Here is a 21,529-nt window from a genome sequence, read left to right on the forward strand (position 1 = left end):
TCCCTTCCCTTCCCTTCCCTTCCCTTCCCTTCCCTTCCCTTTTCCACATGGGATGCAGCTGTATAGAAGTGGCTCCTGTGTAACAAAACCTGTACCAAGCAGTAGAATGCTGTAATGAGTCCCTTCCTGTCCGTTTCTCCCTTTCATCCATATCCGTGTGTGTGTACACATACAGTGCATGTGTGTCTTTGTGTCCAACTCCCTGTCCTTTCTTTGGAGAACTCGCAGAAGAGGACTCCTTTTATTCCCCGTAGCATCAGCATCTGAGACTGTGGCAGATTCTGCCCCTAAATTTCCATTCTGAACTGTGCTGTATCGTAGGGCACTGCATAATGAATACGACCCTGCCAATCAAGACACTCTGTTTTATATCACTTATTACTAAATTGAAAATGGTGTTTTACTACGGCAATAAAGGGCTGGTACAGCATGAGGTACATTTTTATACAACTCTATGAACTTTGTCATTGAAAACATTATAGCCTTGAATTTGAGAGCACAGTGGAAGGCAATATAATTTGATTACCTATATTAATCAAGTAGAGTACAACATATAAAACCAGTAATGCATAAGTCTGACTGGAGCCAGATAACCCTCTTGTGCATCTTAGAAAGATTTATTTTCAGTAATATAATTCATTTGACATGAAAGTATCATAATTGCAGTTGCTAGGAAAGATTTCTTTCTTCTCTTTTTTAGGGGAAAAAAAAAAAAAACGATCATGCTTTCATGAGCAGCTTGTTCTTTTAAGGCTATGCTTAGTGAAAATTGGAAACAAAGATTTGTTTTTGTAATCGTGGCAATTTTTCATGAACCAGCTGAGCTAACAAAGTGGCTTGTTTTGAATACTAGTCCTGCTTCAGAAACAAACGTGTGTTAGGTGTGAATTGAAAAGAATTGTTGTTTTCAAATGGACGTTGGTTAGTGTGGGACCTGCCCTTCTCAGCAGTGCTGCTCAGAGCTGCCCAGGAGCTGGGCTTCTCGTTATCTGTGCTTTGCATCATGCTGGGGAGAGCCTCCCCACAGTCCAGCTCCGTGAAAGGCTTTAAAGCATCCTTCAGGGCACCTCATCACTCCACAGCCCAAGAAAATCCCTCCTTATAACGCCTGCGGTGGTGACACACACTATTAATGATATTACCATGAGTTGCTGTTCTGGTGTTTTATTGCTATGCATGGCTGCAAAGCATGTGTGTGCATTGGTCATTGGGCAGCATCTCTCAGCTGATGCAGCAAGAATCACAACAGGTTCAGAAAGGGACTTTTGGCAGTGAGAGGAGCCGACAATGTAACATGTAGTCAAGGCATTTTCCATTCATTCAAACAGACTTTGCATTCAGCTGTGTTTACCGTTACCTACTGAAAAATGAAAAGTTTACATAATTGAATGTACCCTCGCTCCATGACAAATACACACCGGTTTGTTCCATCTAATTATGAGCAATTTTATCGTTGTGCTAACAGTGCTGGTTACTGATTAAAGGCGATAGAGCTTGTACCCAAACAGACAGTGCTTGTAGTCCCATCTCATTACTGGTCCTGCAGCACAGGAAGCTCTTTTCTCCACTCTTACTCTTCAGTCTATTGTTCTTTTTCTCCAATTTCCCCTCCTGTTGAGATGTTTTCCTCTTTTATTCTCTAATCACTGCAGTCTGGATTAGCTTACAGGGGGCTGTCACTACTGAGGAAAGACTTTTGACGTGATGGAGCTTCTACTCCTGAATGATGGCTATCCACACATCTGAGCATCACCACAATAGTTGTGGGAGAAAAATGCACATTAAAAATTCAGTAGAGCCAAGAGAAAAGGGTAGATGTCCTCACCTAAAGCCTGTTGGGAGAGTTTCAGGATAGTTCGGTGAAGAATACTAGCATTGCTGTCCTTGAACGTGTACTTCCAGCCCTTGTCTTGATCTTTAAGGTCACTGCTGGTCAAAAAAGCAGAACAGCAAGGTAACGGGCTCCTTCTTGTAAATCATTGCACTTGCATCAATCACTGACATCTGGAGGGGTGACAAGAACAAATGAGTAACTAGGGGGGTCAGAAGAAAGGAGCAGATGTACTGCTGTAATGGGAAGCCCTTGCAATTTCCCCTGAAATAGCAAATATATATGTTTTTAGATTGCTTAGGGTTTGCTCAGTGTGCTGAAGGACTATTTTCCACGTAATGGCATAGGCCTTGAAACTTTAATGTGTAACTTCGTCCTGGCATAATTCTGCGAAAATGAATAACCCACTGTGATACTGGCTAACTGGATTAGCTCACATCCTCTGTTACATTCCTCAGACGATACTGGAGACACCCAAATACACACCCCTGGGCAATGGCTGTTCTCCACTCCCAAGAATCACCTACTTCAATATTTTTAAGATCTAGAGGAACAAAAGGAAGAAAAAGACTTAATATGTATTCTTAATGACTCAAGCTGGTGATCATGCTCTGTTATTGTTTGGGGGAGTTTTGTTGTGGGCTTTTTGTTTGTTTGCTTGCTTTCAGTCTTTTTCTAATTTCCTTCTTGGTGAATTCCTTTGTTCAGGTTAGCTTGCCTCTGGGTCTGTGGGGCATCCATCCCTCAAGAATTATTTTAAAAGCAGTGGTTGAATTTTTCAAGCACATCATCTGAGAACTTCCTTGGAAGCAAAGGTCTTCCATGGGTATCTCAAATATTGTGCTGCCTTTTCCCAGGCCTGAAAATGAATGTTCAATAATCCAAACTTTAATGGTAGATACTGTAAGGTTTATATTTTACAGCCGCATCACAAACATGGCTATGATCTAAACAACAATGTAATTAAATAATACTAATTATTATATTAACTAGCTATGAATACTGCAAACCTTGTCCCTGATGGGGACTTCCTTTCTTAATAGCCAAAGGTTACAAAGCAAAGCATCTGCTTCACACAAACTTCCTATTTCCACTAAATTAAAATGAACTGTGCTTCATTTCATCAGATTAATGTATGTTAAGAACACAGTAGATCCTTCAGATTGCTTTCCAAATCCAAAGTTACTAACCGAGTAGTCAGCAAAAAATAATATCGCATACAGCATCATACGGATGTGTTTCAAGATGTGTAACCCATCAGCTCAGCTTCACCACAGCTGAATTCAAATGGACTTCAGCAGAGTCATCCTGCCAGGTCCAGAACAAGTGGTTACAAGACACAGTGGAGATCTTTTTTCATCCCTGAAGGTGTCAGATTCTGTAATGAATCACCACCTCTGTGATTTTGTCTCAGAAATGTTTAGGAGGTCAGCCTGTATTTGAATGCAAAGATCTGCACAGTATCTTGAGGGGAACCGTAGGGTCATCAGGTGGATGTCTTCATGCAGAGCCTGGACTGTTCTCTTCTCGCTGCACCACTTGGAGCCGCAGGGAGAAGCAGGAAGGAGGAAGGAAGTTGACAGCATGAGAAAAAAAGAAAGTGTGCAAGTGTATACGAAATGAAATGTATAAATCAAATACGGTAACCATTCATGTGAATCAGCTGTTAAAAATCACAGCAGGTTTCCTCACCGCAAACCCATCGCCCTCCTTCTGGAGGGTGGCTGTTATTAAGCAGGATTCTGAGGTATTAAGAAGTGCTGTCCCTGCTGAGTTCCATGCTGAAATTTTCTCTAAGAGCTTCCTGCAGCTAATGGTGGTTCGGCAGTGAGGGAAGACAGCCGTGCATGTTCTGCTCTAAATGAATATGTAAATGAAACTTCCAAACAGTGTTCTGTGCCGTGGAGCCAGAGAGCTGAGAACAACTGAATGTTTGCCATTAGAGCAGGGGTACTTTAACAAATCCTCTTCTAGTGGCTGAGTGGCAGAGTACTTTTTTGTGACTCCATGGTGACGTGGACATGGCACAGAAGTGGACTAGTTTGCAGTCCAAACAGAAGAAAAAAACCTGATGTTTATACTAAGTGGGAAACTACTAGACAGACCATTATCGTTAAAGTGGCTTTTGGCTGTATCCATATTAAGTCCCTAACTCCATCATTTTGAAGAAGGTTTACTCCCCGTCCAAACCGCAGCAGCCTCTCGGTGTTGTAAATAATGGCTTTAAGCCACTTTTCTGCTGCTGGGTACGTCCTGTCCAGGTGTCCTTGCATTAAACAAAAGTCAAGTGGCTCTGCACTGTGCGTCACTGCGAATTCTCTTGCACCAGAGCAGTCAGTGCAGCAGGGCTGGGTAACTCCAGTCCAGCTCATGGTAAAAGGAGGCAGCAAGGCAGGAGGTCTTCTGCAGGCAAATGGGGTTAGTGAGAGCTTACAACCACAGAATAAGAAAGTAATGGTTGTTTCTCTAGTTTCGTGGTGAAAATCTATATCCAGCACCGAGGCTGCAATGTCTCCTAGCGCGTCTGTCTAATGAAAAGAAAATGAGTGACGGGTTACACAATGCCCAGCCAAGGGGAGAATGAAAGGAACTTGTGAGTGCTTCAGAAGAGGGGCAAACTGCGTCTCTTTTCTTGTCGGACTCTCCTCCATTTCGTAAATTGGTGAAATGCAGTGTCAGCCATTCAGCTCTGCATGCGCTGTCCTTTCAATTACCCAAGCAAGGCTGTGGGATCGCACCACCGGAGCTGTGTGGAAATGAGTTGAGATAGAAATGGGGTGAAAAAGCTTCAGTTCATTATTTGCTTGGTCCTTGCAAAGGCTGGGCTAAATTTTGCCTGTAATTCGCATTACTTGTTGGTATGACTGCAGGTGTTACAAGTGAAAAAGAGCCACATTGTTCAATATCTCTCTTGTTGAACACGGACTGAAATTTACCATAGGATTGTATTTGTGGAGCTGTCTGTGAGTTTCCCAAAGCATCCATGCCAGGGTACCAAAACGCTGCAAGTGCGGATATAGTGAGTCAGGCACATGCAGTAAATTGACTTCAAGGCAGCTCTATCAACCCACCATTAAATGCTTAAAAAATAGAGAGAAAGATTACACACAGAAAGGGTTATATTGTGTGAAGATAGATGGTTCTGTTTTTTCTAGCAGTATAATAGAATAGATTGATTCTGGAAAAAAAATCATTAAATCATCCAGAAATTATGGAAAATCATTGTGCGGGCGTATGAAGGTCTGAAGAAGCAGGTAAAGGCTCTCAGCTGGTGTGGGCATTGCTGCATAGGTGGCAGAGGATGCTGGCTTTTCTATTTTTAATCAACATATTTTTATTAGAAAGCCGAGCACCAGCACTCATCTGTCCAGACTCCGCTCCAAGGCAGCCTTACAGAAAGGTATTTCTGCCCTTCTCACTCTGGGGGCCGCAGGGGACAAACAAGAGCAACCTGGCGGCTCTTCACGCTTTCTCACGATGGCTCTCTCCACCAATGGGCTCGATCCTAGGCCTGGCTTAAAGTGGGCAACTCTAGATCTTACTTTGCAGATCTCAGGGAATCACTTGTGATTACCCTTGTTTTTTCCCCAGAATTGTTTTCCTGTATATAGGTGTAATCATAAAGAAACCATTTTCAGCATAGAAGATGCGCTTGTCAAACCACAGCAATGATTTTCCAGTTGCTGGCTTTTTTAGTTGTGCACCCTTCTAATATTTCTGCTTGAATTCTTTCACGACAGAAGCAAATGAAAATTACACCGTGGTTTTTAGGTCTGTGTTCCCTGATTTTTGCTTGTCATGTCATGAACTTCTTCGAAGCAGTGAAATGGCAGCCCATCTCCCTGAGAGCTCCAGACAGATTTCTAAAGTTGTCTTGTTAACAGCTTGTCAGAAACCTACATTTCAGTCTCGCCGAGTTTATATCATGCAAAAAAAAAAAAAAAAAAAAAGTTGCTGGAAATTATGATTTTTACAGGTTCTGACATTTTTCTAAAGAACTGAAATGCTCAAGGCTGCTGCCTCCCTTAACAGGCTGTGCTGTTTGGGGTAATATTCTGCGTTGCATCAACTGAACATCAGAGCAACATTCAGCTTCTTCCCTTTAACATGTTCGTTGAATTATTTAAGGTGTTTTGATGTTGGCTAGAATTTGTAACAAAATCCTCCAGCTTTTATCCTAAAAAATCAAAAAAGGTTGAGATTTTCTCCTTCCCCCCTCCTTCCTTTCCAGCCCTTCCTCCCACCCCCTCCCTCTTTTAATAGATGCTCGCCTGGATCATCGGGGACTTTCTTTTATGTTGTACAGCATGAAATGACTTAGTCAGGGTCTTCCTGATTAATTTATGAGCGCTAAGGAAAAGGGAAGGGGGGAAAAAACAGTCCTTGAGGGATTGACCCTAAGCTGCAGCAGATCAACTCAATTTTATGGAATGAAAAGAGACTTAAACAGTATTTTTAGCGTGGGTTGGCGGGCCTGCGGGGGCCGGAGGCTGGCTGTGCTGGGCGGGCAGAGGCACCCATCTCTGGGTGGCAGGCGGCTCTTCGGAGGCACCGAGTGCTGCTGGAGTGAAAGCCGTGCCAGATTGCTGGATTAATGCGCTCTGCCTGCAAGGGACAAATGCTCTTTTTTTTTTTTTTTCCCCTTCTTTTCCTCCCTCCCCCTTGCTCCCTCCTTCCCTGCGCCGGGCTTCCAGATGACAGCTGTTGGTCACTTAACAAAATGTCCTCTTGATTGCTGCTTCACAACGGGGGCCCCCTCAGACCAAACAGCACACAGCCCGTACAATGCATCACTGCCCCTCAAAATTAGTTATAGTGCTCAGGGCTATTCTCGGCTGCCATAGCTAATACTCTCTTGCTGTTCTTCTCCCTCCCCCTCTGCAGACAAAGGCTCAGCCTATACATCTGTAGTGCTCGTAACCTCCCCCTTCCCCCAGCCAAATGCTGAGGAGAGAAAGGGAAAAAAAAAAAAAAAAGAGAGAGAAAAAGAAAAAAAAGATTGCTGCCCTGAGGCTCAATCTGTTTCTTACAGCTCTACCCCAGCGCTTGGAAGCCTGAGCTGGTCTAGCCATAGGGAGGCCCTGACTCATTTCATCAAACTGTCAGGGAGGCAGTGGAGCTAAGAGGGCTCTGCTGCCTGGGGCAAGTTCAAGTCAACATTCGATTTCCGTCCCCCCCCTGGCCCCCGCCTCGCGCTTGGACACTTTCTGCGCTCTGCATCTCAGCTTCTCCCCGAGCTGCAGCAGCTCACAGCTTCTTGCCAGGAGGAAGGACTTGTGGGACCTTATAAAGGACACAGTGGCAAAATTGCTGCAATAAATCAGTGGCCCTCTGACACTTGGCGGTAGCTTAATGTTTTGGCACTTTCTTTCCTGTGTATGCCTCAAGTCCCATTAGCAGGCTTTTCTGTCAGTCTGGCTCATGATAAAACTCTCTCTTCCTATCATCTTAAGCAAGCCCCTGCAGACATGAATCTGATGCCAGACTTAATAGGAAACAACACCCTCCCCCTGCACACCCGGGCGCGCATCCGTGTGCACTGCTGCTGTGAGCAGCTCCCAGCAGCACAGCAAACAGGACCCGGGGGGAAGGGCTCTTCAAAACACACTCAGTTGTACCTCCTCCTTTAAAAGAAGCAATAACAAACCAGGTTCTAGGCCTGATGCTTCCTCGAACCTCATTATTAAAAGGAAGCTCAGTAACTAAATGCAGTTGGAAATAAGGAGAGAGCAGAAACACGGCCATCCTCCGGGGCTGAGTGGGTGTGTAAGCTCTGTGGTTATCTACACGGTTTGTATATCTTGTGCAACTTTTCAAATGTGTAGTCTAACCTGTCAGCGTGCATTGTAATATTGTAGATTGTTTACGTAATATTTTGGGCTCCTCTTCTTTCTGCCTTATGCTTCCCCACGCCATTTTTTTGGCAGGTAGCCTGGTTAGGATACATGTCCCTCCGGGCTGGAATCTGCTTGTTCACGCAGCCAGCTCAGATGTCTATCACCATCTTCATAAGCATGATATAAATAATACCTGTAGGTATGTGCGTTTTTGAGTAAAGAAAAGCGAGCTTTTCTGTAAGCTACTTGGGCAGGAGCCTGTGACTTCTGCGCCATACAGTGCTTGCACAACAGGACCCAGCAGCCTTGGGGCTGCAGAGGCACGGCGCAGATCTTACACCTCCAGGCTTGGGCTGAGTGGGAGATGCCACATTTACACGAATAAGCCGAGGTGAATTCTGTGCCGCTCTCTAAAACATGGAGGATGTGGCCCCATTTCAGATAACACTGTGTTTTTCTGCACTCGATGACATAACACTGAAGTGTTGCCGATCTTGCTGCAGCCTTGCAAAACTTGGGTTGTTTTTATTTAATCTTAAAGCTCTGGTTCCTGGCGTGAGGCAGCTACGTGGCAGCCTGGTTTCATGGTAATAAATGGAGGACTCCTATTACGCAAACAAAAACTGGATGATCTGAAAGTTAAAATGTTGAGGGCAAATAAAAAGAGCTGACGGTTATTTTGATGGTTCCTGAACTTACCAGAAAAGAAGATGTGTAATCTCAGTACAAACAAACCGTAATACAGATCTTGCCACTTTCCTGAGTGGGAAGAGCCCTATGCCATTGCCCTGTGCCATTGGGATGTCCCCTGCACAGAACCTCATTGCTCCTCCACGGGGCAGAAGACGAAGAGGAGGGGAAGGACATTGCATGGGCTTTCTGCTGCACACTGGGTGAGTTCAGCCTGAATTCTGTGTTGTTTCTGCTGAACACTGCGGGGAAGGAGGCTTGTTTCTGACTTGAGTGTGTACTGCAAGGAAACGTTTCCAAAAAGCAGCACAATTAGGGATTGGCTTTGCAAACATTCTTGGTGGCATTGAGAGGCAATTGGCACAAGGCAGTGAATAACCCTTTTACAAGCCTTTATGAACCCAGCACAATGCCTGTTTACAGTTTCGCTTATAGACCAGGAGTGTTAACAGGCCTTTAGAAAAATCCAGGTAATTGAAGCTTTTGTCTTTCAATGAGCCCCATGGCTGTCAACAGTTGACATTCCGCTCATTTTCTTTAACCTTCTGTTTTGACAAGGGCTGCTGTCCCCCCGCAGCTGCTCAGAGGTGGATGTGTTCCTGGAGGAGCACCGCCAGCCCCGCTGAGCCTCAGCCCTCTGCTCCTGCGCCCCAAGCCACTTGACTCTTCAGACGTGCACAAAATCCTCTGGGTCAACCCCAAGTTTCTCTTTTGACTTCATTATTCCCTTACAGTCCCTGCCCATCCTACACCACCCCAATGCAAGTCGCTCTTTGTTGACGCAGGGAGGGAGGTGGAGGCTGGGGAATAGAGAGTGCAAAGATAAGTCAAGCTGTTGCCACAGAAACTGCACCGGCCCATTGCCATCTGTGGTGTTTTTACCCCCCCAGGGGGATGGGGTCAACGCGGTTCTGTTTTCCTCAGTGTCCCGGGCAGGGCTGGTTTTGCTGTCGCTGTTTTCTCAGTGCGGCACATGCTCCGCAGCCCGCGGGTTCCTGTTTCTGTGTGCCGATGTGGGAGCGCATTTCTCCAAATTAAAGAGAAGAAAGCCTAAATGAATGGTGAAGCTTGGGCTTTTTCACCAAAGCAGCCTGTTTGTTCCCTGTAGGAGCCGGTGGGAGCTAATGGGAGTGGGCAGCCATGTGCCCAGGGCTGTGGTCAGTTCTCCACTTTCCAGGACGCTGTACATTGAGCAGAAGTCCAAATCCTACAAATAGCTGTGCTCATTTCCCCCCCGTGTTTTCTCATCATGTAGACCACTTGGTAGCTTTGGTTCAGTTAAAGACTTCATTCTTACATGCATTAAGATGTGGTATGCTGGTGGTTTGGAAGCTGCACCAGAGGAATCTGTGCGCCTGCTCTACGAGGGTGGGAGTGGGGAAGTCAGGCTGAGCACACTGCCAGAGGGCGGCAGTTTCAGGGGATGAAGGAGAAGTTGTGCAACTTGCTGTCAGAAGGACAGTTCCTAAAGCACACATTGTGCAGTCACAGCTGTGTGGCTGGGACCTGTGTCTGTGCAGAGCAATACTTGCATCCATGGGCCCCATTGGCTTCTTCAGACGCAGGACTGCAACGCTGCTGATAAAGCTAAGGAAGATGTAAGCTAAAATGAAACTAAATTCTTTGCTTTTTCATTTTAAAAACAATTAATTATGGAGCATTTTCCGATGCTGAATGAGGAAAAAATGTGTCCTCAGAGAGCAGATGTTTGCTTCCTTCGTATGTCTGTTTATAAAACTTAGCATGTGGATTTGATGGTTCACTTGTGTTTTACAACTTGTGCTTATCTACATGAGGCAAAGTTGCATATTGGTACAAAGCAAAATTAGGCATCTAAATAAGGCAGTTCTGCACCTTTTAGAAACACAAACCATCTGCAGTGGTTTTTTATATTCATTATAGATGTAAGAAGTTTTGAGGCCAAATCTGTTTTCAACAAGAATCTTCTCTTAAAAGCCAGAAAAAGCCTGTTCTCTTAATGTATTACAACAGGAAAGGCAGAGACAGATTGTGGTACAAAAAGACAGAGACAACTGAAATCCTACAGCCTGTTGGAATGGTAATGGTTACTGAGTTTCCCCCAAATTTTCTACATCTGCTCTCAAATATTTTAAACCTAGATTTATTACTGTTTGTAGTGCTGTTGCATTAGTAACATGTTTACCCACGTTTACAGCAATAGCATCCAAGTTCTAATGATCATTTTGAATGTTTTCTAGACATCATCTTTCTGAATGTATGTGATCTTCTTTTTCATTCTAAGTATCGCTGTACAAATTAAAATGTGAGTAGATATTGCCTATGCGTAAAGTTTAAGCAACACGGACTTAGTTATTAATTTCTATTCCATTTTTGCAATAAGAGTAAATCCACTGCAGTGTGCTTTAGACCAAAGTCTGCAAGAGTGAATCGTCATCGAAATCCGCTGCCTCTGTCAGCGTGCAGGTGGAGCGAGTGCTTTGGGCAGGACACGAGCTGCGGTTACCTTAGCTGACAGTGGGTCCAGAGCCTAAAATAATACCATGTTTGTGATGCTCACGGCTGTGCTGGCAGCAGGGAATGCACGCAGCCCCCAGCAGCCGCGTGCTCGTGGCTGGGCTCAGCCTGGCTGGAGGAGAAAGGCCTCCTGGGCAGCCGGCGTTTGTCAGTAACACAGTTCAACCCTGCGACTGCGTTTTCCTCCCCACCCTCTTGTTTTTGATGACTGTGTTGCTTTGTCAGCACAAATTAGCACCATCTTAGCAAACAGAAGTGCAGCGAGTAGTGGGGCAGCCTCCACCCAGCAGGTCTGTCCCAGCACGGCTCAGGGCTGATGGACGGCCCGTGTCCTTCCAGCCTGGCGCTCCTTGGAGCAGAGACCTCTCATTGTGGTCGCACAGCGTGGGCTTGGGTGAGTGGCAAATGGCTGCCGCTGATGATTTATCAGGACTGATTGTTCTTCCCTCTGAATGTCTGACCTGTGAAACTGCGTTTCCTATAGTAGTTTTCATAAAGCTCAGTGATGAAAATAAAAATCCATGAGAAAGCACAAGCAGCTCACAGGAAAACACTTGCTAAAGATGAGGCTCTCTGATGCTCTTGTCTGTGCACAAAGCAATTGGGCAGGACTTAATGCAGTCTGCAGGCATTAGTGCTGCTTTCCCAAGGGACTTGGCCAGCACCGCCTGCAGCCCCACAGAGCAGCACCCTCCCATCCTGCCACTGCATCCCTCTCTGCTTTGGGCTCTTATTGTTCCAGAATGGCTCCATATGAGGTTAGAGCTGTGTGCGGCGCTCTAAACAGTTGGATTTCTCTGGAAACTGTGCTGTAGATCAGGAGGGGCGGTGTGAAGCACAGTTTCATTTCAAAAGGAAGAGAGTTCTGCTTAGTCAAGACTGTAGAAAAACAGCTGCTTTAAACCAAGTGTTTCCTCTGAAGGTAAATGGAAATAAGGAGTAAATTGGAAAGCTGAGCAGTCCTCGCTGCAGAATCTCTGCGGGAGACCCCTCTGCTCTGTCACTGTCCTTCGTGTGCTTTTGTGTTTCAGAGAATTTAAGAGTAAAATGTTCCTCAAGTGTTTGAGGTCAATCATTCCGTGTGCCAAGCACAAGAAAAACAGATTAAATAGTCTCTCAGAAATCTGCGGAAAGCAGAGAATGTCACAGCTGAATTTTCTGCTTTGTGACTTCTGGATAAGAAGACATGACAGCGCCAATGGGAGGAGTGAGAACGGGCAAAATGACACAGTGTTCAGTTCCCTCTTTTACACTAATGCCACTGAAGCACGTGCGTTCCTGTGGACCATTCCCACAGTGTGGCTGGGCACAGCACTGCCCTGCTGAACAGTGCAGCTACAGAGTGCTGGGGCTGCAGAAATGCAGCCTGACCTGCGGGAGGAAATGCACACTGGGCACCAACGCTGCAGAACGCTTTGCTCACTTTGCATAACAGACAACCAGGGGTTCATTCATGTTCCCCAGTGTTCCCCAGTGCATGTCCTGAAACATTCAGTGCTCCACTTCCCTTTCTGCACAGCCGCCTGTGCTGTGCGTTTCATTTTCAGAGGCTGAAAGAGATTTTGCTCTAAAACTCTTTATGAGCAAACATTTCCTCCTGGGATCGTCATCTGATTCAAACTAAAAAGTGGACCAGAATTTATGATGTCTTGTAATTACTACTCCCGGTACCACTCATTAAATTAGAAATTGATTGCTGGTTTTGCAGTTTCCTTGTTAGGTGACAAAGTGCTTATCAAGGTGGAGCAGTGCAGGACCATTAGGATATATTGTGCAGTGTGGGCTGATACAAAGGCATGCTTTCTGTTGTGGGGTTCATGGTACAGTTGTTTTTATAATGCACAGCTGATTGTCTTTTTTGTTTAAAGTTCTCCGTCACCCATTAAAGTATGAGTACACCATATTTTTGTATAAAAAGAGAGAAATTGGCTTTGGTTTATGCTGGCAATCTAAAAGGCATTACTGCAGACATCAAAAGTGTATGTTTCATTGAACTGAGAACATCATAAACAGCTATCCTAAAGATTTAAGCAGATGATGCAAAAAATCTCTCTACATGAAGGTTTTTCACATTATCTTTTTCTCTCTCTAACCCACAGTGTGACAGCGAGAGTGATGTTGACGATAAGGTAAGACTGAATTTTCTTCTTTCATGTGCTTTACTAGCTTGGAAATTCCCTCACAGTCAAAATAAGAATGAATTTACAAGCAATATTTTTCCTCCAGGCTTCATGTCAGATTTAAAATTGTTTATAATAGAAGGAAGCAAACACTGGATCAGACACTTCATGGTTTTCACTAGTTTACAGAAGAGAAACTCTTGTTAACGGAATAGTGTCTCAATTAGTGTGTGAGCATTCGGTGAGACCCAAATCACAGTGCTGGTGCTGTTTCAGAGGAAGTCTCCTCTGATAACCTGCCAGGAGCCCATATTTTATTTACAGTACCCTTTGCAGACGTCAGTTTTGTAATCAGCCCAGAAGGTGGGACGGTGGCACCCACCTCCAGGGCAGTGCGCTGTCTGCCAAGGAGCGCTGTGTCGTGTTGCATGCATATTTATCACAGAGCAATGATTTTCCTGACCTTTTCTTTTGATACAGAGGCTGGTCATTGAAAGGTGGCAGTGGTGTGGTTTTCTGTAGGGATTTCTTTTTTCACCTTTGCAAGGAAAACCGAGAAGTCTGGCAACATAGCCACAGTTGCACCGTGCTCTTAAGCATCAAACGTATGAAAGACTTTGGTATTCCTTGCTGACTTCTGTTCTGGCAGATCAAACCTGGCATCTCAGGTTAGATCTTCATCAAACTTTCATTATATTTTGGCTGTCCAGTCTCTTGCATTCTGAGAAGCTGTGGCACGTAGGCTTGTACTGGATCAGCATTACAGAAGTAAAGGCTGACTTCAGACAGCCCTGTCACCTTGGCAGCACACTTGGCTGTAGCCATACATTGGATGTTATCATGAATTCAAGAGACTGTGCTAAAAGCAGCTTCTGGTTAAGTCTTTTTATTTTTTTCTCAATATTTGAAAGCTTTATAGTTTCTTGAGCGTCTTTGAGAGATCCCACCAGATACCCAAAATATCCCTGGAATATGGCAAAATGTGTGTCTTGAGAAGAAACCTTGATGGAAAGGAAACATCTACGCCATTTATGTTTAATGAAAGACGCCGTGCTTATTTTGTGTCTGTAATGTGTAAAGTCACTCCCAGAAACCAACGCTCAAGTTCTGGTTCTCCCAAAGTTATGCAGCAGATCTGACGGCTGGGATGGGGAGGGTGAGAAATTATTCCCTAAAAGCTCAGGTACCGTGGGGTTAAACCATTTCTTAGGCTGCCCAATCAAAGAAAGTAAAAGCAATCACTTAGAAAACTGTTTAAAGATCTGCCAGTCAAACCTCAGATGAAGTTGTAAGTGACATGTAGTTTTATTATACAGCTATGCTATTAATGATTATCTAAATTACACTGGTAGACCCAGCTAGCAGCATTACATCTGAGACTGACATTTGTTAGATTAGGTTTGACTTCACCTTGTAGAGAAGAAATTGAAATCTGAACAACATTGATTAGCTTTCAGAATGTGGGATCTGAGGTTACCTTCAGAGGAAGCTGCAGTGCGTTTGGCCGGTCGCTCACTGTCCTTTACAGCAAATGAAAGGCTATTACAGCATTTCTAACCATTAATGTGGCATTTCTTTACATATCTATAAAAGTAATTTGACCTCCTGGGCTCCCGTATTTCCCAACTACCTTCTCCTTAAGGTGACTCCAACTTTTTAGTAACGTTTCTTTTCTTCATAAGGAGAGCAGAGCGAGTTCATCTTTCTATCCCTTGCCTGACCTGCAGACGTGAGACATGACACTCGTTCTATTAAGCAGGTCTCTGGAAGTAAGGAGGGTTCCTTTGCTTGTCAGCAAAGATGTGTGCACGTGTGTGTAAGCTCAACAAGACTGAAGTGAGGAGACTTCATGGGGATGATGTAAATGTTACATTGCCTTGCAGCTGGGGAGCACAACCTGGCTGTTGGCATTAGTCCTTCTCATACTGTACTCTCCTGGAAAGCCATTCGGTGTTTGTCTAAAACTTAACCTGGCTAGATACAACAGGGAGCTATAAACATGTTGGCGTGACTGTCCTGAGGGACTGCCCTGAGGAATGTTTTTTCCCCTTTCCATTTGGTGGCAAAAATGATACTGCTGTGTGTCTCCTGCAGGCAGATGGAGTGTTGGATGCACTCTCACCAGCATCAGGCTTCCCAAATTACATGAGGGGTCAGCTTCATTCTGCAGTGCTGCAGAACAATCCTGCTTTGCTGCTCGGTCAGCAAGAAGCAGCTTCCTCTAGGTAAACCTACACACTGGCACTAATGAAGGGCAGGGCAGGAATTACTAATGTGCTTTGATTTGCACAACACTTTTTGTTAGTCATCGGGAGCAGATCACTGTCATCTGTGTGTACCTCGTGAGGGAAGATGACAGAATGCTCACGTCCCGGTGCAGGCTGAGTCAGTGATAGAGCTAGATGTAAAACTGAAATTTTCCACCTCCTACACCTCTCCCTCTCTACCATGCTACTAATTATTCACTATTTATTTATTTCATAGCTCTATGGGCTGTTGAGCTCCTTAAGTTTCCAAACGCAGACGTTATAGCATAATTAAGGCTTTGCCATCACTACATCGAAAAATATAAGCACACTCGTGGTGGTTTTTTTTGCTTTTGGTGGTGTTGTGAAGGAGTCCAGGGGAGAAAAGTAATTGAGCATAGTCAGTCATATGTACAGTGTATGGGAATGGAGGAGTCATTACTTCAGCGCAAGGTGCAGTTCTGCAGCAGATTGTGAGCTGCTGCTTTTCATAATGGGAGGACGGGACCTCAACGCTGGGGACTTGTCCATCCCATCTCCTCTCTGAGAACTGTCTCACCAAGTATTGCCTTTTACTTCTGCATCACTGCTGAAGTCTCGAAGGAAGTAAGTGGGATGATGCTTTCTCACTCCTATCATTCTGTCACCACACTCTTCTCCAAGAACTGTTTGAAATACCCAAACCAATAAGCCGAGCTGTCCAGCCATTTAACCAAGCGAGAAACTTAGCAAATCATGCATTCCCAGAGATGGAAATGCAAATCCTGTTTTTCAGACTGTATGTTCGTTGAAGGACAGAGTTTTGGACTTTGCAGTTGTTAAGAGAATTGCAGGGTAGTTTGTCAGAGCTGTGGAAATGATATTGTGCTTTTTGTGAGGGAGGAGAGAGAGAAAGGGAGTTAGTCTGATAATCGTATTGCGCTCTCTGCACTGTGCAATAGCTGCGATGTGAGGCTCACGGTCCATAAACATTGTTACTGAAAATATATACTTCCTTTAATAGCAACAACAGCATTAACAGACAGCAATTACCCTTCATTTTCAGGAACTATAAAGTCTCCATTAATTCAAGATTTATGTAGTTATAGCATTTAGCACAGGAATAACACCACAGAGAATTGGTTTATACACATGTAATGAGAGAGCTTATGGCATACTTTAGTGAACATTAACATAATAGAGTAATATAAACCATCAACAGTTCCACTTATTGTCTCTTACCTGCTCTAGCATCACTATGAAAAGTGGCTAGCAGCTTGGTAATGGGCTCTGTTAAGTGGTGTTCTGCAGAAAGCCAAAAGTCAACTTGTGTAAAACAAGGGAATGAGTAATCTCTGCTCGTTACTCCAAAATGCAGTTCCCATTTTTTAATAACAGTGTTCAAGGCGGCATTAAAGAAAGCTGGTGTGTTCCAGAGCAATTCAGTGCTCATGTCCTTTCAGCCTTGGACTTGTGTCTGCTGGATGGGAAATTGCTGCTTGTCACACGAAGTCAGGTCAGGTTTCTAGAACAGTGCTTTCATGCAACTTCTTGCAGCAGCACAGTAAATGCATCAGACCCGGCTCCGGGTGATGTGAATTCAGCCCTGCCACACTGTTGTGTGCTGGCCAGTGAGAGATGAGAGCTGGCATCAGTACTGAGTGTCAGTGCTGGGAAAAAGGTGAGCTGTGAAGGGGTGAAAACGTGAAAACTAAAAGCTTGCAAATTGGGAAGTGAGAAGTTGTGTAGGGAGCAAAGCATCAGACTAGGAAAAGGATCTCTGCAGCGATTTTATCCATAGGCACAAGGACACCGTTACTTCTGCCAATACCAGAAGAAAGGATGAAATGATAAAAGGAAGGTGGGATGGTGAGAGCTTGAACGAGAGCTTAGTTGTAAAGAAAAAGGATGCACAGGACTTAAGCATTGGTTGGATGTTAAGATTTAGAGAGCAGTGTGAGCCAGAGAGAATACTAAGAACTACAGGCTTGAGTGAGGGGTGGAAGTGATAAGGATGGAAGCAATGAGGAGAATAAACTCTGTGGGATGAAATTATCAGTTCTGGGTTGACCTTGAAAGGGCGTCTACAAGCCCACAGGAAGGAGGCATAGTTCAGACAGCACAAGAAGTGTATGTGATCAAGACACAATATGTAGTAGTTGCTCTAACAGAAGTGGTTACTGTCTCTGTGTATGTGTGTGAAGTTACTCAGAAAGAAGATAAAAGCCCTGTAACACCATGTTATGGATGTTCTTAATGCACATAATGGCAGCAGTGGTAAGAGAGGTAGGGCAGAGAGGGAGGATGTGCTGAAGCCCAGGGAGGGAAGAGCAGTGGCAGGTAGGTGGTGGCCAAGGGAGAGCAAATAGGAGGGTTCCCACTGAGCCCCAGAGGTTAGGGGGCCCTTTACATTGTCCTCCCAACAAGAGTGCCTGCAGCTCTAGGAAAAAGCCTTAGGAATAATGGCCCTCCTTGATCTTGGTATTCCTAGAATTTAAGTAAAGCAAGAATGCAATTGAAAGAATTAACCAATGTTCTCCCCTCCTACTGAGATTTTATGTCTTTGCTTTATCCAGACAAAAAAGGCAGATTTTAAGAACATTAGTCTGTATATGGCAAGCTGAGTCATTTCAGTCTGTGGTGTCCATCCTCATTCTTGAAAATGTAGAATTTTCTTTTTTAGAGCAAACAATGGGAAGGGCCTTGTAGTTTGCTAACAAAAGTCCGTCATTAGCTCACATAAAAAGGCTTAGATCTTATGGAGAGCTCTTGGGCAAGACAGGATAATACCAGTTCTGTTGCTGGCACTTGGCAGCTCCCAAGCCCTCTGTTTTTTCTATTGTTTGACATCTCCCAGTTCCAATTCCCCATCCATGAGCATTTGCTTATCTTTCCAGGGACCTTGTGAAGACACTTCTAACGTGAGGCAGCAGGGAAGAGAGCAGTCTTATACAGCTGTCTGCCCACACCAAGAAACCCCATTATAGCACAGGCACAAATGCAGAGGGCTACCTGTGCAATGGTAGGAACTCCCCGGAAGGTGATAGTTATTCTGGTGATGAGCGTGACATAATAGGCAGCAGACAGCAATTGACATTGTAATTTAATGATTTAATTAACCGTAAGGATGCCAAGAAGATGAGAAGATTTTGGAGGATGTGTACTGTAATTGCTGCAATTGCAGTCCCTCATTTGGCTTACAGCTTCTTGTGACCATATTCCGAAATTGTTTTAGCAGGTTAAATAGATCAGAAGAGCCCAGCATTCAGCACAGGGTGCTCTGTGCTGGCATGAAGGATAAAACGTAAGGATGGCCAAAGAGTCAGCTTTGGGTTTTGTAGCTTTCTAATAATTCCTGTTTCTAGGTCCAGTTTGCAATAAGATCCAAACTAGTTTTCACTACAGGAGATTTCCAGACATTTTGATTCTCAGAGCAGTATCTAGCACAAATCAACTGCAAACATGGGAGTTCTAGCTCCAGCTAGAATATCACTCCAGATTCCATCTTCGGTATTATTAATTTCTCTGTATGTGCTGGAAAGACCCTGTAATCCCTGTTAGGCTGTTACACTTCTTAACATTTCTTGACAGTCTCAAATACCAAGTTCTGCCCATCTGCATTTTTCATGAGCATGAAGGTGTTCTCCTCGGCAAATGGTTCACATTCAAATTTGTGATGCCTGGAGATGCAGCCGGAAAGCTTGACTTGATTTCTTTTTTGGTTTTCAAATAGCATGCCACAGTTTCTGCATTCTGACGGCTTTCCTCTAATTTTGTATGATATCTGTATGATTATCTGAGGAATAGGATTTTATGTTTTCATTGAAGCTGTGCATACATTCAAAACAGAGCAGCAGCTAAATGAAGCTTTTATGAGCTCTCATCTGCAGAAGACAAAACGATGGTCCCGGTAGGTTAAAGCTGTGCTTGCCATGGTGCACCTCCCACCAGTGCTGCATCTGTAGTGTCAAAAGCACCAGCAGTTCTGCTTGGCCGTTCCCACTGATGTCCAGTCCTCCTCCCTTCAATGGGTCCAATTGAAATATGTCAGATATGCATGCTTGGTTTGCAGAGCCTTACGGCCCCTGGTTCCTTGGCCTTTCCCACACCTGTGTCAAAATTAGTTGGAGATCTTTGCCTAAATCTTTGGCAGCAGCTGACTTAATTTGTGGTTTACTACTCCTGACAGTTTATTGGGGAAGCAAAGCGCGCCTTCATCTCCAATAATAAACAGCCCACCCGCCGACACTTTGACAGACTTAATGATTTTTTATACAAAAATGGACAGACTTAATGTTTCGACTGTAGCGATCATCTGTCCTGATCTCCGTAATGAAATTAGATTAAGTGCACCTGGGAAAATGCTGAGACGGCACATTGCCTTCATCACCTTCCTTAATTTAAAACCAATTTGCGGGGAAAATATCCTCTGAAGCTGAGGGAGGCAGAGAGGAGGGGGAGGGAAGGGGATTTTAAAATCTATCTGGATAGCTACTGGCAGTTTTAATTCCTTTCCCTGCTGGCAATGTGAAATATTAACAGCCGTAAGAATGGAGACTTTAAAGACTTACTAACCTTCTTGCCTTTCTTAGGGGGGAAAGAAACAAGACAAGGCTTTTTACTATCAAGTTCACCTCCAGGGACAAAGTCTAGTTGCTGCTGTGACTCGTGTTGGGCAGGGAAGGGAGGCTGAAACTGGGAAGCTGCTTCTCCCAAGGGCCAGACTGCGTTTTCCAAGATGTACTGTAACCCCTGGGTGTTGGTGGCACCTCCTGTCTGCTCCTACCTTGATAATGATTTAGTTGTGCAGAAAAACAGTAATTTGGCCACGTAGCTGTGAAAGCAGCCACCATATGTACAATATAATGTGACCTGAAAATGATTACAAATGTTCCTTGGGCTCATTCTGAGGAGAATGAGAAACGTGTCTTTTTAATTAAAAATAAAATGTTGCAAAGAACAACCATAAGCATTTTTCCCATGAAAGATGATTCCCATTCTCTCCCTCTGACTCCACTTATTGAGAATGCACCAACAGTAGCTCAAGGTCTGCTGCTCCTGAGCTGGTCAGAGCAGAGCAGTGTGCCATAGGCTGGAAAGTCTCTTTATAGCAGAGAGTTAAATGTTTACTGCCTTTGTCATTTGGACTATTAACGTCCCAGCTCAGCGTTGCACTTGATTTATCCACCTCCTGCCTCAGATTTCCGTGTTGCTGGAACAGTGGTATTCATACCAGAGGTGGGCAGTTTCTGCTACCGACTTGGGGATGCTTTTCTCACTTTGCTTAGAGTCAGCTTTGTACTTCATGAAAGCTTTCGTAGCACAGACTTTCTGCAGAGATGCCCGCCTCGTGCCTTGCCTGCTTCACGCAGAACCCACGCCAAAATGGAAAGCCCCACATCATTCAGTGCTCTAGAAATGTCTTGCAGCAGGCTTGGGCTTTGTTGTAATCACTGCGCAGTGTCTCAGATTTCCTTCAGCTGCTGGAGATCACCACTCAGAACTGTAGTCATGAGAATCTTTGAGGAAAACATCATTCAGAATAACTTTGTTGTAAGTGCCAGTGAAGTGATATTTGTTAGCAAAAGCGGCACCTGATTATCTGAAGTGCTCCTCACCCTAATTGAAGTCAGCATTATCTGTGAACGCTCAGGGCATCCCAAAATCTGTTCACTCATCTTCATCCGCTCAGCTGGTCCTATCACTGGGACTCGTTGTGCAAGTGGGAGTTTGCCTGAGTAGCCCAATTGCTGTCAATGAATAATTTAAATGATGTGAGCCTTAGACGTGCTGGTTAGTAATGAGAGAAATTGGCCCCGTATGTCCTTGTCCATAAATACTGGAAGATGGGGACAAGTCACTTTTAAATGGGATTCATTTATTTTTAAATGGAATAATGATAAGTGTTTTAAAGGTAATCAAGCATGTGTAGCTATCTTGAATATTATAAATATGATAGAGCATTAGTCTGAAATTGAAAGGGATCCCATTCATATATGAAGTTGGTTGAAGGTATTGTGAGTGGATAAAAGCACAGGGTGATATGTGATAGCCAGCAAAGATGTTAAGGCGTCTCTTCTTTTTATTAATTGCCACAACAGTGGCAGAAGTGACTGCTGTGTATTTGTCACTGTATTATGTGTGCAGCACCTGAGTGCCCACGAACCCCTGGGTTTTCCCTTCTACGCCCTGCTGGAGATAGACAGCTCCTGAAGAAAATAATTAGCTGGACTGGAATATGTTCTGGGTCACACGTAAAGTCGTAAGTCTTTACATACTAAGTTGAAAGTCATATTCTTTCTGAGGCATTAGAGCTTGTTTTCATAGCTT

The 21,529-nt window shown here is 44.3% G+C and overlaps 1 protein-coding gene across 15 annotated transcripts in view; it reads left to right on the plus strand.

Moving 5' to 3' along the window:
* FBRSL1 (fibrosin like 1) overlaps nucleotides 1–21,529 on the plus strand; it is a 416,097-nt gene that overhangs the window by 254,985 nt on the left and 139,583 nt on the right. For all 15 annotated transcript variants that reach the window (XM_042865414.1, XM_042865419.1, XM_042865413.1 and 12 more), the window contains one exon: nucleotides 12,954–12,983. In XM_042865414.1, coding sequence (XP_042721348.1) covers nucleotides 12,954–12,983 — 30 coding nt within the window. The remainder of the gene's footprint in view (nucleotides 1–12,953; nucleotides 12,984–21,529) is intronic.

Source organism: Lagopus leucura, unplaced genomic scaffold, assembly GCF_019238085.1.
Source record: "Lagopus leucura isolate 7727_CA_CO unplaced genomic scaffold, USGS_WTPT01 Super-Scaffold_806, whole genome shotgun sequence".
Lineage (NCBI taxonomy): Eukaryota > Metazoa > Chordata > Aves > Galliformes > Phasianidae > Lagopus > Lagopus leucura.